The sequence below is a fragment of the Castor canadensis genome, chromosome 11, assembly GCF_047511655.1.
Source record: "Castor canadensis chromosome 11, mCasCan1.hap1v2, whole genome shotgun sequence".
Taxonomy (NCBI): Eukaryota; Metazoa; Chordata; class Mammalia; order Rodentia; family Castoridae; genus Castor; species Castor canadensis.
The window spans coordinates 115,969,852-115,985,340 of NC_133396.1; the positions used below are offsets into that span (position 1 = coordinate 115,969,852).

The 15,489-nt window shown below is 34.9% G+C and overlaps 1 protein-coding gene across 1 annotated transcript in view; it reads right to left on the reverse strand.

Annotated features, from left to right (window-relative positions):
• The window catches only part of Rrp15 (ribosomal RNA processing 15 homolog), a 41,742-nt gene that overhangs the window by 11,232 nt on the left and 15,021 nt on the right, over positions 1 to 15,489 (reverse strand). The window contains exons 3-4 of the mRNA XM_074048294.1: positions 13,259 to 13,356; positions 10,455 to 10,656 (exon numbers count right to left, since the gene is read on the reverse strand). Of these exons, the coding sequence (XP_073904395.1) occupies positions 10,455 to 10,656; positions 13,259 to 13,356 (300 nt within the window). The remainder of the gene's footprint in view (positions 1 to 10,454; positions 10,657 to 13,258; positions 13,357 to 15,489) is intronic.

The window sequence follows — 15,489 nt, forward strand, 5'->3', positions numbered from 1 at the left end:
CTAGGTAAAGAAACACAGGTATGCTCCCATACTACCATTCTTTCAAATTTTCTTCCTGTTTGAAAGTTATATAAAAGAATTGAATAAAAAGAGAATTCTAAAATTTGCAATCAGGCACACAATGATTAAATACAAGACACATTCGATTGCTAGGAAATTTTAATTCCCTGATAAATTATTAGAAAACCAATTCTAGGGCTGGAAGTGTGGCTCAGGCAGTAGAGCACCCATCCAGCAAGTGTAAATCTCTGGGGAGCTCAAACCCCGATACTGCCAAAAACAAAAAAAGAAAAGCTAATTCTAACAAGGGAATTTATAAACAATTCTCTAAATTAGGTCCATGAGTTTCTTAATTCTGAACTGTCATAGTATAATATGTAACAATTTTGAGAAACTGGTGTCTTAAAATGTACCAGTCTCCATTGAGGGACTTAAGGGGGAAAACAAAACAGAATGCTGCCCCCTAACCACGCTCTCATCTCAGCAGGTTATACTAAGGCTCATTAGCCAGGCTCAGTTCTTATAGTTCGTCTGGGTGGGAGGAGGAAGAAAACTCTGTGATAGCACCTCAGATCTCCTAAGGAGCAGGCACTATAGTGGCTGCAACAGGGATTTGGAGACATACACTCAGCATCTGAATCTAGATTCCAACAAATCCTGTCAATGTGACCTGGGATAAGTGACCTAATCCTTCTGACTCTGGGTTTCTCAACTCTAAAATGGTAGTTTGGGTACTTCTAAAAAAAAAAAAAAAAAGAAGTATGATAAAAGGCCTTTGATAGTATCTAGCTCAAAACAAACATGAATAAAGATGAGAATATGATTCGAGGATGACAGAATCTACTTTAAAAATGTGCTTTCTTGAGTAAGTAAAATCTTCTAAGTAATGTAGTTAAACTAAAGCCTGAAACAGGGAATAACAAAAAAGTGGACAAATTTCTAGTTCCTTGAAATCTAGTTTTATTATTTTGTAAAATTACACACTACTAGATCCAACACATCTGAAATGAGTGAGAATTTTCCAAACCAAAACATATTTTTATTATTTTAGATATCTTTTGAGTTATCCAATATAATCCAGCTAAGTAGGACAGTTTCCTTTAAAACTGGTTTCCAACTTTAGAATTCATCATTGACCACTATTAGGAATAAAAATAAGCACTAAGTATAAGGAACTCCTTCTACAAACATTTACAGAACTTACTGAGTACCAAGCATCTTTCTACCCACTTGATGTACATTAACTCACTTGACTCTCCCAACATTTCTTCCTGATAGAGGTTGTTACTAATAGATATGTTGAATCTGAGCAGTGTGGTTCTACAATCTGAAGTCACAGTCACTACACATGGTACATGCTTTAAGTGCTCTCAACTGACTAATGCTCGAAACAATAAAATATTCTTTTGATTTTGTAAATGCACTATAGGTGCAAGCAGAGACTACAAGACTCAACTGTGGGGGCTGGGGATATATATAGCTCAGTGGTTTAATGTTTGCCTAGCATGTATGAGGCTCTGAGTTGGATCCCAGTACCAAAAAAATAAAACTTTACTTGTGCAATTTCAAAAATAAAAATAAAAGGTTCAATCTCACAAATGAAAATCCAACACAGGCAGCAACTTTGAATAATGAGAGCATGTTTTCATATAGGACCATTAATTTTAATTCTAATTTTAATTTAACATTAACTAAAGATTTCTACAAAGCTCCATAATAACTGGTTCTTTTTTTTTTTAATAACTAGTTCTCATTCTTCTCTTATACCATATTTCCATGTCAAAATACTGCATGTACCACATTGCCAAATATAAATTCATTCTGGTTACAACTGCCATTCTTATCAGAAACTACCCCACATTAAAACTAAACAGCCTATTTTAAAGAAGTAAATACAATGAGGAAGTAGCTTTAAATTATTCCCATCAACAATTGTGTACAATCCTGTACATTCTCATTTCAAGCTTAGAGTCTCGTTTTTGTCTAAAGTCTAATCTATTTAGGCATTTTCAGTAAACAAACATCAAGCTGAATTATTTACAAAGTTAGGATTCCACACATTCCAGTTAAAGCAGCTTTTATGTGAGAGTAAAACACTGTTGCCCTGCATTGCAGAGGCAATTTAAGGACAGTATCTTTCTCCACCCCCTTGCAGGACTTCCGCACCTCCAATTCCACTTGAAAACTAAGTCCTGAAACACCTAATGACCTGTGTGAGGAAATCCTTCCATTCCTAGGCTTCCTTTTTAAGGAGCAAGAACTCAGTAAGTATACAAACCAGAGGAATGCACTTTTAAAAATGCATAGTAATTCAGAGTCTGGGTTATAAAATATAAGATACCAAAGACCAGGTATTTCAAAGGCATTCCCAAAACTGAAGAAATTACAAAGTTGCCATGTAAGAGAAATGTATGAGAAACAGGGCACCCTAACCTACCTCTCTGACATTTAAAGAGCTCATATCACAAAATTGGACAAAATAAGCAAACAGCAAGCCCCTTCTAAAGTAACTTTTTTTCCTAGGGTGTTTTATTGAAATTTGTTGTCCAGGAATCACTAAGGAAATTACTTTCTTAATGAAACTAACCAGCATTTTTCCCTCACTACAAAATTATTATTATAGTTTAATTGTAACAAAACCAAACCTGAAAATGATACATTGCAATTTCAGTAAATGAAACAGCATATAGCCAACGCTTTCCTAATAATAGCCAACATATTTTCCTTTAAGACTCAAAGACTTAAAATGTGTCACATTTGCTTCTGTTCTGCCTTCAGACAGAGAATTAAATTCCATGAAATATGACAGTTTAGTTAGCTTTTAGAGAAAAGAGCAAAAGGAATAATTATAACTTTCAAGGCTAAGGGGGAAAAAAAACCTACTAATGCCTCTTCATTAAGAAAATCCTGATTATTCTAATACACTGAGAAAACAAATCCCTCTGCATAGGTACATGATTAAATAGTAGAAGAAATATATTACTCACTTAGGAGTTAAGGCTTAATTTCTTTTTAATAAAAAAAACCTTTCTTTAAACAGTGCCCTAACTACAATGTGTCTTGTCACATTTTGATACATACCTGGTACAGTGTTTCATTTATTTGGTCCAAGGAACAGACAATGATTCTAACTATGGAGTTTCTTCTAATTTACTGAAAGTTAATTCTCTACACCTAAAAACTTTTAAATTTAGTCATTAGAAAACCTCTCTAAAATACACTATTTACCTTTCCTGACTTAGTAAACAGATTAACTATTCTTAAAGATTTGGGGACCCTGCTGAGACACACAGAACTCAGCAGTCCTGACACAAGTGGCCTCATAATCCTCTGCCTCCTCCTTGGCAGCCATGCTGTAATTCCTGCACTAACCAAGTGTTTTTCCTATAGTCTGCTTTTACCCTATCTTTACTGCCATTCTCATTTCTGAGTACAACCTGAACCAGACACTGCCTTCTAAAGTCTCTACCTCTCAGACATATTTCACTTCTCACATTCTCAATTTTGATAAAAGCTATCCCATTCTGAGTCTCCCAAAGTGTGAACCTCAGTTATTTACAATTCCTCCCTTTTATTTAATTCCTCCATATCACACTAGTACCAAATCAAGTAAATCTAGACCTCCAAACTGTGTCTCCAACCATTTTTTCTGTTTACCACAACCCCCCCATCCCCCACACAATTACTTTGTTTTTGGAGACAAGGTTTCCCTGTGTTGCCCTCAAACTCCATTCTCCAGCCTCAGCCTCCCAAATGCTGGGATTACCACATCTGGCCCTATGTAATCTTCATTCTGGTTCTCCTTGCCTTGCTTTGGTTATGGCAGTAGCCTCCTGCTAGTTGGTCTTGTTACTTCATCTTTTCATTCTTCAGTCCTTTCTTTTCCTTTAAAAAACAATCAAATCTATTGTTTTATTATACCTAGGTAATAATGGAAGGTATGAGATTTAAAATCTGATCCCCAACCTACATCCTCAGAATCCTTTTTACCAACCCCACCCATCAACACACCCCCTATATTCCAATCTCCACAGAAGAAAATAGAAAAGAAAGAAACTAGTTGGCCCACTATATCTGTGGGTTCCACCAATCATGGATCAATAAAAACAGGAAGAAAAAGAAAGCCTGTGTCTGTACCTAATATGTATGAACTTTTTTTGTCATTATTCCCTAAACAATTTAATACTATACAGCATTTACCTTATATTATATACAACTAAGGGGTTAAAGCATGCAGGAAGACATAGGCAGGTTATGTTATATGTTACACTCTGTTATTTTTCATAGGAGACTTGAGCAACCCTATTTTTTGGTGTCCACAGAGGTCCTAGAGCTAATCCTCTAGATAGCAAAAGACAACTATACAAAGAATATGAAAAAATTAGAACACTGGCAGCATTTTCCCCTTTTATCCTGTCCACGTCAAGACATTTTAAAAACAAAGCTAAGTTTCTTACATTCTTCTGAAGCACATCCTTCTTGAGTCACATTTCTTATGAACATCTCATATTACAATTTTTCTATAAGACTTCCCTTCAAGTTTCATGTGCAATATACATATGGCTTGGAACACTTAATTACAATTTTGCAAAGGGGTTCTCTTGTTTCTAAATGAACTACTTGGTGAACTGACTTATTCTGTAGAATCAAACCTCCACCAAAGTTGAAAATTTTATTCAAGGACTAGGAATTCTTTTCTTAGGCCTTCTCACTTCAACTAACAGCATTCCTTTCCATATTTAATAAATTTTCTCACAAAAATTAAATGAAATAGATTAAGTCCCTAGTATTAATTTAGCAAGCTTTATTATGACATGATATGTAAAGAAAACCAGTTAGATTGAGAAGCAGATACTGTATGAATCCATTAATTAATGACTTACTCCTACACATACACATGGAAATATAAGAAATTTTTAAAAAGGAAAAGCATAATTAATAAATTTGTGGCTGCCAACAGTGCAATGTGTTTACATTTAGTAAAGTCTTGTCCACCCTCTGTACAAATGACCTGATCCAACATGATAAAAGTAGCACATCTACAATTATTACTCCAAAAAAGATTAAACCCAAAATATGTAACTGATGAAACAGTTCACTTTTATAGAGAACAAATTATTTTAAATAATAGTGCCCTAAACTCTAGTTGAAAGCTTTCTGATTTATAAATATTAACTGTTATCGCTTCTAAAGTGAGCCCATCAAGTACCTTTTTATTTTCGTTTGCAGTATCCAGGCTCAGTTCCAACAATAAAGTATAATTAGTGACTCAAATATCATTTATCACTTTGACATCTTTTAAAATACTTACACGTTCTAAAGATCTCTTTCCCTAAAAAAAAAAAAAAAAAAAAATGATAGCTACCGACTATTTTTCCTTAGGAAAGCTTTCTAAGATGTGACTTTCCAAGTGCTTCATTCCATAAATAACCACTTTCTATAATAAAATTAGGAAATAGATCAAAAGAAACTATATTATTCAAGTCAGAAGGATCAGATTAAAAATACCTTCATAAAAGCAATCCTAATCAAAACAACTATAAAAAGTATAAAATATCTAGGCATAAATTCAACCACGGAGGTAAAGTAATTCTATGAAGAAAACTATAAAACATCAATAAAAGAAACTGAAGAGAAGAAAAAACTAGAAAGATACCTCACATGCATAGATTGGAAGAATATTGTTAAAATAACCATACTGCCCAAAGCAACTTACAGTATCAACATAATCTCTACCAAAATACCCATAGCATTCTTCACAGAAATAAAAGGCACTCTTAAAAACCTGTATGTAACCAAGAAAGACTCCAAAGAGTCAAAGCAATCCTGAGTAAAAAAGAAACAAAGCTGGAGGCATCACATCTAAACTCAAACATATTTCAAAGCTATAGCAATCAAATAGCATAATTCTGGCATAAAACAGGTCATATTCCTGCTCTGCTTCTCTCTCAGATTCCCACTGTGTCTCTAAGGACACTCATTACTAGATTCAAGGCCCACTGAATAACTAAAGATGATCTTTTCATCTCAAGATACTTAATCACATCAGCAAAAACCCTTTTTCAAAATAAGCTACATTCACAGGTCCCAGGAATTAGGCTGTGTATTGTGAGCATTTTTAGTAACCATACATTAGGCCAACAAAGGAATTTCCCAGGACACGGTTAAAGCGTTTGTGCAAGAATAAAGTGCAGAGCAAGTAAACTCAGTCTAGATTATAGCAGGACGCCCGTAAGAAAAAAAAATAATAAAGACTGAGAAGGGCTTATCAGTTCTGAAAAGCATAGACTTTGGTGCACATGACTGGTAAATGAAATAAGAGGCAAACACTCCAGGAAAACAAACAAAAAAGTAAGGAAATAAGTTGAAGGAAATTATTCCTGCACGCAGTCTTGCTCAAATAGTGAATAATATTTATATACTGAATATTGATTTAACTAAACATATTATTATCCTATGTTAGGACAGAATGTGGGCAGTGTCAGAGTAAAGGGAAGTTAAGAACACTCATTCTTTATCTTTCAGAAAAGATAACATCTAGTGTTGATAAGAAAATAGTGTAAATGTTATTAATTACATAAGGGTAAATACTAGAAGATCGATCTAACTGTTGCACAAGGAGTGCAGAAGAATGGGTATGGGCACTGGTTATCACATTTAATTACAAGGTTCTTTTGTTTTTTTTAATTAAGACTTGGGGATCAATTTCAGAATCTCACATATTACTAAGCTCCCACTCTACCACTGAGCTACGTCCCCAGTCTATAAGCTTACTATTGATATTATGCTCCTATTGCTTTTAATAATAAAATTTTTAAATTGTATTGCAGAAAAAAGATTATGAGAAAAAATGAGCTGCCCTGACTACTAACACATTTGTTACATGGTCTCACAGTTTCTTCTTCCTTGAAGCCTTGAAGGAAACACAAAGATTCCTGAGAAGGGGTTCTTCAAAATAAACTCTCAATACATTGTGTGTGGGGGGGGGGAACCCTCCAACAAGCCAACATCCAAATCACTCTTTAAATTATGCTGACTACAATGAACACAATCTCTGTAGCCTCATGTAATTATAAGTCTATCCAACTTCACTTTTAATATAAAACATGGATTTTTTCCCCCAAACCTAAGGCATTACTATCACAACTGTGAATAAGCATGTGTAACTGGGAAACAAGCAGAAATCGTTATAATGAAGGTGTCTCTAAATTCATACCCTGCTGAAAAGGTGCAAGTGAGTCTAGTTTACATGTGGGTTGACTGATTTTAGAGACTTTGCAGTATCGGGAGCACCATAAGAAGCCTGTCCTCTAAATACCTTACAGCCCAGTGAAGAGACAAGAAACTTATGGAAGAGTCCTTTTGTCAAATTGTGTTAAAGAGAACACTTATTAGGAAAGGGTACAACAGCTGTAATGCCAAAATAATGTAAAAGATGAGGGGGGGAAAAGGAGAATGTTCTCTACTTACTTAATATCTGCCTTTATCCAGTTCATTAATCTAGGACTCATTTCTAGAATCTACACCCACCTCTGCCTCTTCTTCTTCCCTTCAACTGGCTTAAAAGTCCACCTATCACCAGGCACTGGTGACTCACACCTATAATCCTAGCTACTTGCTTGGAAGGCTGAGATCAGGAGGCAAGACTAGGCAAATAATTTGACAGACCCCATCTCCAAAATAAGCCAGAGCAAAATAGACTGGAGGTGTGGCTCAAGTGATAGAGCACCTGCTTTTTAGAGGGTCTGTAACATGCATAAACTTACTAATCTATGTCCTAAAGGACTATTATCAATTACTTCAAAATTCCCCCCACAAAGAGATAGTCACTTAATTTATATTTTATTACACACGGTATAACTAACAATGATATGTACTCTAGATATACTAATCTAGAATTTGTATGATGTCAAGGTAATCTTGCTTACTGTTTTTACCTAGTCATTTATCCATCTTGTTTTATAAGACAAGACAGCACCTATTGTAAGTAGACATTTACAAATATTTTTGTATCAACAAGTGATCCTACTATAAACAGTCCTTTTAGTTTTTCAGACGCAAACTCAAATATAATTTTCAAAACAAAGGAGCTTGTTTTTCTGTAAGCAAGAAATGAAAATAATAAAAAAAAATACTTCATAAGAAAGAAATGTACTGGGGTATTGGTAACATGGGGGAGGTAGATCAGGAAACAAATTAACTTTTAGAGCAAAGCCACTTTGGCTTGAATCTCAAGCAACTGTTTATCTTGCCCCAGATTAATACTATGCCTGTGGTATCTAAAGTAGAAAAAAAGTCCAGAGCAAGTACAAATGACAACAAAGAAAATGCTATAATGCCATTGCAGATGGCCCTTTATTTATTTTCATAACTCATGAAAGAAATAATCCCAAAGCAAAGTTGATTCTGGAAAAGGTTATTTTGAAGCCAACAGGAAAAAGAAAATAAAAAGCAAAAAGGAAATAAAAAGTAAGTCTTTACTTTCTACTAGTTCTTTCCCATCCAATGCTTCTAAATCTCTCAAATTCTTACCATGTTACCAGTAAGAATACCACCTGAGACACTGTAACTATAAAGCATAATCCCCAAATACAGTGTTCATACGTTTATAATTAATTCTGATAGATATTTTAAAATAGTAGAACTATGAGAGCCATTTAATATAAGTATGCAATTCAGGTCCTTTGATATTTGAAAGAGACAAAAGTAGATTAGAAAACTGTCATCAAAATTAGGTTAAATGAGAAAGCCCCATACGGTTTTCCATAATGGCTGTACTAATTTACTTTCCTACTGACAGTGTGTAAGAGCTCCTCTTTCTTCACATTATCACCAGCATTTGTTATCTTTTTGATAATAGTCATTCTAACACTATGGAGGTTCTTCAAAAACTAACACACAATTCAGCAATCCTCTTACTGAATATATACTCAAAGGAAACGAAATCAGTATGTCAAAGACATACCTGCAATCTCATGTTTATTGAAACATTATTCATAATACCAGGATATGGAATAGTTCTAAATGTCCATCAACAGATGAATGGATAAAGAAAAAGCACAATGTGTATGCATGCATGTATACATATATGCAAATACACACACACATATACAGCAGAATATTATACATATTATAATGGAATATATGAAATATATAATAGAATCTTATTCAGCCATAAATGGATGAAACCCTGTCATTTATGATAATATGTGTGGACCTGAAGGACACAGAAATAAGCCAAGCACAGAAAAAAATACATGAGCTCACTCATATGTGGAATCTAAAAACTAAAAACTGATCTAAAAACTGATTTAATAAAAGTTAAGAACAGCAATTACCAGAGTCGGGAAGAATGTTGGGGAGGGGCAGGGAGAGGAGGAAGGAAGTTAGTCAATGTTACAGTTAGACAGGATCACTAAGTTCTAGTGCTCTATGGCACAATAATGTACTACAAGTCCCAAAACAAATAGAAGGGAAGATGACGGCTATGCTAATTACCCTGACTTGATCATTACTCAATGTATATGTGAATAAAAAAAAACACTGTACCTCATAAATATGTGCAATAATTACATAACAATCAAAAAAATAAAACTACAAATTAAACAAAATGGCAAATTTATCAAGGAACTTGAAAAATACTTCAAGCCTAAGCTGACATGAAATTCTTAAATGTTCCTCTTTCCAAGGTTTTCAAAACACATACAAAAATTCGTGACAGAAACTCTTGTCTCCTGACTTACCAAAGTACTTACTGTTGGCAAGAGAAATCAAGCCATCAAATATACCTAAGTACTTTGTTTAAATTCTTTTAAAACCAACTCTTATGCTGTGCATTTCAGAACCTTTCATGTAGGGCATTAACACAGAAATTATTGAAGTACACAGGGCAAACTGGCTGAAGAAGCAAAGTTATTATGCTGAAGACCATGGAAAGTAATTATAAACTCAAACTCCCCAATATCACCAAAGCTGTCTCAACATACAGATGACTTTCCACCATGACTTCCTGAAGCTCTCACTCTTCACATTTAGAAGGTAAAAACTATCACAGTTACCTCTGTGGGCAAAAGTCTCAACTGATGCTGCGGTGCTCACGCCTCTACTCACCAAGATGCACACATGCTAGGATTTCAGATGGAAATATGCAAGCCCCATACTATTTGGCTTCTGAGTACTAACAGCAAGGGTACATTAACTTCCAAAGTGAGTAAGTCATCATGAAACTGAAGAATCCAAACTTTTTAATTTGGTTGTAGGCATAAACGAATTTTAATGAAATTGTAATTCTATAGTATGTGGCTTTTTTTTTCCTTTATCCATTTGTTCATATGTGCATACACTGTTTGTGCCATTTCTCCCCCGTCCCCTCACTCTCCCCCCTTTTTTTGCATCTCAAAACTCTTCAGTTGTAGAGCAAGAATCTGATGCACTAATACTATATAAAGTCTTACCTGTTTGTCTATTGGGGTCTTCCCAGTTGAACTTTTCTGATTTGTATTTCCATCCATTCCTCTCAGGACACTGATGAAGTCTTTCTTGGAAACAGTTGATATCAATTTAGCACGCTTTCTCATAGAGCCTCCTGCTTCTTTAACCTTTTCATCAACATTCTTTTGATGCTTCTGAACAGCATTAAATAATTGCACCACACCTCTAAAGAATATAAAGTAACCAGAACAATGTGGTTAAATAACTATCATGCTAGAATACAAACTCTATAAGGATGGCAAGTGTTTTTTCTTACTCCCTAGAAAAAAGAAAAGTACTTTTGAGGCACTCAAATGAAAGACCTGAATGAATGGGTAAAATACATTTGGAAAATGAATATACATTTCACTGAAAAAATATAAATTTCAGAATAGAGAATGAATATATGGGTTTTTATGGTCATTCAAAATCAACTTTTGTTCAATTAGAACTGAAAACTACTTTTGATATAAAAGTCTGTCTGTCATAATACATGCAATCAGTTAAGGCACTGAGACAGATGGAAGAATCCAGGACTCACAGTTAGTTATGTAATTATCTAACTCTAAGAAAATCTGCTGGATCTTAATTCCATCTGTAAATTGGAAAACTGAGTAGCTTAAAAAGTATTCAGATATATTATCTGCAACTATGTGTTATGAAACTTAACTTTAAAATCCTATTTTAGTGGTAGAACAGTTTTCTAACATGTGAATTCCTGTGTTTGATTCCCAGTACCACTCCCCCAAAAACTCCTACTCTTAAAGATAATTATTTTTAAAACTTTGCCCTGTGTAAGTTCATTCTTACACAGATGAATTCTGAAGGTTAAGGGCCCTTCCCAAGTAGTAATCCCAGCTACTCGGGAAGTGGAGATTGGGAGGATCACAGTTCAAGGTCAGCTCAGGCAAAAATTGTTAGCAAGACCCCATTTCAATCAATATACTGGGTGTATTGGTGTGCGCCTGTGATTCCAGTCACATGGGCTGGTCCTGGGCAAAAAACATGAGACCCGACCTGAAAAACAACTAAAGAAGCAAAAAAGGGCTGAGAGGTGGGCTCATGTGGTAGAGCTCCTATGAGGTCCTAAGTTCAAACCCCAGTACTACTTAGGGAAAAAAAAATTTTTCAAATTTTTAAATTTCATCAATAACTACTTTATACCAATTGCATGTTGAAATATTCTGATTAGGTAATAAATTATTGAAATTAATTTCATGTCATTCATTTTACTTTTTCTCTATGAAACCCTGAGAAAATTTTAAATTAGATATGTGCCTCACATTTTTATTTCTACTGGGCAGCACTGATTTAGACCATTAAGATCCATTCCAGCTCTAAAATTCTATCTGTGAATTCTTTCTCTAATAATTCTCAAAAGAGGCAATCTGCCATAGCCCAGAGCAACCCTGCACATTCTTGCTGAGTTTTTCAAAAACAAAAGGCCTGACTGCTCTTTACCCAGCCATTTCTCAGTGTTGGATTTGCAGTAAGTGACTTGATAGATAAGGTAACATCTCCCCTCAAAGAACAGCTTGTTATTAACATTATAAAAGTAACAGATCCCCTAGCACAGTGTGCCTCTCCTATACCACAACTCACTGCCCATGCTGGTATCCATCCAGTGAACCTGCACTGCCCCTGTGGGACAATGGGGACCAGTAAGAATATGAAACTCTGGTTACAGCTTTTGCCACGCATAATAAAGTCCTTCTCTTCTCTGCTACCCTCATCTAAAAAACAGCCTGACTTGTTAGCTAACAAAAAGTAAAGGCCAGGCCTTTCAGAAGGGCCATGACCAGAGGGAACCAAGTGAGGTTGCCTAGGGCATAAATTTAAAGAGGCACTTATTCTCATGTGCTGACTCTATCTATACTTCTTTAAATTCTTTTTATTATTAACTTACTTAACTCTCAGAGAAACCTTTAAGGCTAGGTATATTATCTTCTTTTAACTGATAAACTGAGACAGAGAGAAACTAAGTAGTATATCCAAAGACACACAGCAAATAAGAGTCAGTACTAGAATTTGAATTTAGCAATCTGACCCTATCCCCCATGCCCTAAATCACCACACCATCTCACTATGTAACATCTAGATGGATTAGAAGATAACCAAAATAATTTTGGCAACTAAGAATTAAAAGTAATTTCAGTAAAAACAATTGCTATATTCTTAAAGTAGCAGCTTTAATGCCATCTCCTCTGTGAAGCCTTCCCAACCCCCACCCCTTATCTCCTGCTATATGCTCCCAATATACAGAACATACCTCTATTCTCAAAGAAACTGTAATTCCTACCAATGAGAGAGCAAGGACCACCCAGCAGCCACTATATCCTACTTATCTTTGGACACAGAAGGCATCAAATAAAATGTCTGCTGCCAGTGATTTAAAAAAAAGCAGAGTAAAGAATAGCATGAACCTGCCACAATGTGTAATGTATTATCCCATAAATACAATGCTAGATAACAAAAATAATCTAGTGCCATAAATTTAGACAGCTATCATAAGAGAAATGCAGTAAGAGGTCTGATTACACTGTTCTTGTGACTATAAAGACAAGATGATCTGAAATAGGTTCATACCAAATATACAGTTAGCACAATATACTCCTGCCTCAAGAGACCTCCAAAATCTTTGGTTGAATTCAGTGTTCAACAGCAGGCTTAGATATGTATCATTTGGCTCTGAGAAGGCAGAGTTTTAAGAGTCAAACCTGATAAAAAAAAATAGATCACTATCAAAACTTTAGTATATTTATTTTTTAGAGGGCAAAAGGAGTCTTACCTCGTTGCAATTCTCTGGAGATTTCTCTCTGTTTCTTTGTCTTTGACAACATCTGGCTTTACTCTGCACATCATTTCCCACTCCCGCTTCTTATCAAGCTGTGTTATAAATAATGTTATGTGAAAGAATATTAGGCATTTTTGAAAGTGCAGCAAACTTTGATAGATACTCTGTGAAAGGACAAAGGTAATAAATCATTCTGGCTTAAGCTGTCATACAGACTTTTAGAAAACCATAGTTTTGGGGGTTCAACTCAGAGAGCCTGTGGCTAGCACTCAGCGTGTCATGTGAGAGGCACCAAGTGAGTATCAGTTAGGTTCTCTGACAGCAGGGGTCTGGAGAGTGGCCAGTACATGGCAGTATGAGGTAGGGTGTCAGACAGCCACACGCCTGACCTGCCATCCAGATCATCAGAGGGAATAAGAAAGACTCCAAGCTACTCTCTTTGGTAACTACAAGTTTAAGCACTGTTTCTCTTTCTTTTCAGAAAGTGATTTCTTCAACAGTCATAATTAAGAATGTGTCACCTTTTAAAAGAACCATATCATATCTAAATATTAATGTAGTAACTTTTTCTCCACACAAAATCATCTAAATTCTTTTCTCCTCTCACAGCACATCTAACCAATATTCTTGCTCTATACATTATCAGTCACAAATTCTAGCAAATTAATTTTTTTGCCTCTGTGTAAAAACAGAAAGGGAACTGGGAAATAAGAAAAACCCACAGAAAAGAGAAGAGTTTTCCAATTAAAAATGGTCTTCAAGTAGGATCCTGGGTGCAGGCACCTGACCTGACACACTGTTCACATCTGTTTCTCAAGCCAACATGTATCCAACTATCAAGCACACTGATATGATGAACTAATCACCTGAAGTTAGTCAGCATCAGAAGTATCCATACCAAGACCAATAGAAAAAATGTCTCCTTTGATCTCTTCTTTCTGCTACTCATCTAGCTCTCACTTTGTACTGATGAAAATGTCTAACAGTAAAACCATATTCCTGCTCTCACTATAAAGATTAGACTGATTTCTTTCTAAAGAAATATAAATTCTTCTCCAAATCAGATAGGGCATTTACATAGGCCCTACTGCAGAACTGCTGTATAAAGAGTATATGTCACTGCTACTTTGTGCTTCTGGTAACAACAAGCATTCTTTCTACTACTCAGTGTTTTGACCTAGAGTTGAGTCAGAGACTCACTCTTGGCTTCAAAATGTTCTTGCCCTGACTGCAACTTTGAGAGTAGAGGTAATTAAAGATTCTGATGTTTTTAAAGCCTTTTCTAGCTTTTGCTAGTTAATAAACAAGGATTCAAATTTGCAGTTGAAAAGCTATCTGTAAGATTTAGTACGAGAATATTGAATTAATAAAAGTGCACATTGTGTATTATGTTGATAAGAGCAAAGCTTGAAAAGTTCCACCTTTATGTAGCCTTTCACACAAAGCAACCAGTAATAAGAACAAAGAAATGGTTCATCTTGAAACAAGGTAAGAGTAAACATAAAAAAGAAATTTATGTCAATTCAAATCTATTTTTCTATCATTGCTACCTTTAAAGTTCTTCTTGGAAATTAGTATTCTGCATTGCCAGTACAATTACACAAAGTTATTTTTTCATTAATAAATACTCATTTTAGTATTCAAATAGTTTAGACACAGGTACTTTATCAAGTAAAGGAATATAAAAACCTTATCATAGTTTCTTTATTTTTAAACTACACAAACAACTTTTGGTCTTTAACTAAGAATACACTAGTCTAACTTCAATCATCAGTGGATTAACCAAAGCGATAATGAATTCATGTTTATCCAACAGAAAAATAATCAGTTTTTACAACCTGACTGTGACATCATCACACAGATTGACATTATAAAAAAAAGTTTTTAGCAAAAAACTAGCTAATATACTTCTAATGAGTTCAAACCTAACGATGCCAGAACATGGACAACTAAAATAAAATATTTAGACCCAGGAGTCACTGCCACATGTATAATTATTTTAGAAAGATAAATTTCCTCAGTTTACATTTCTATTGTTTTGCTTAAAGGACTAAACACTGAACATGTACAATAAGGTAATTCAGACTGTTTCTGAATGTAACCTTCCACTCCCCACCCCAACACACATAAAAAGCAAGTTAAAAACTAGAATGTTAAGCAGACAAACCCAGCAAGGAACAATATGGAACAGATAAGAACTAGATTACAAACAACATCATCTATAA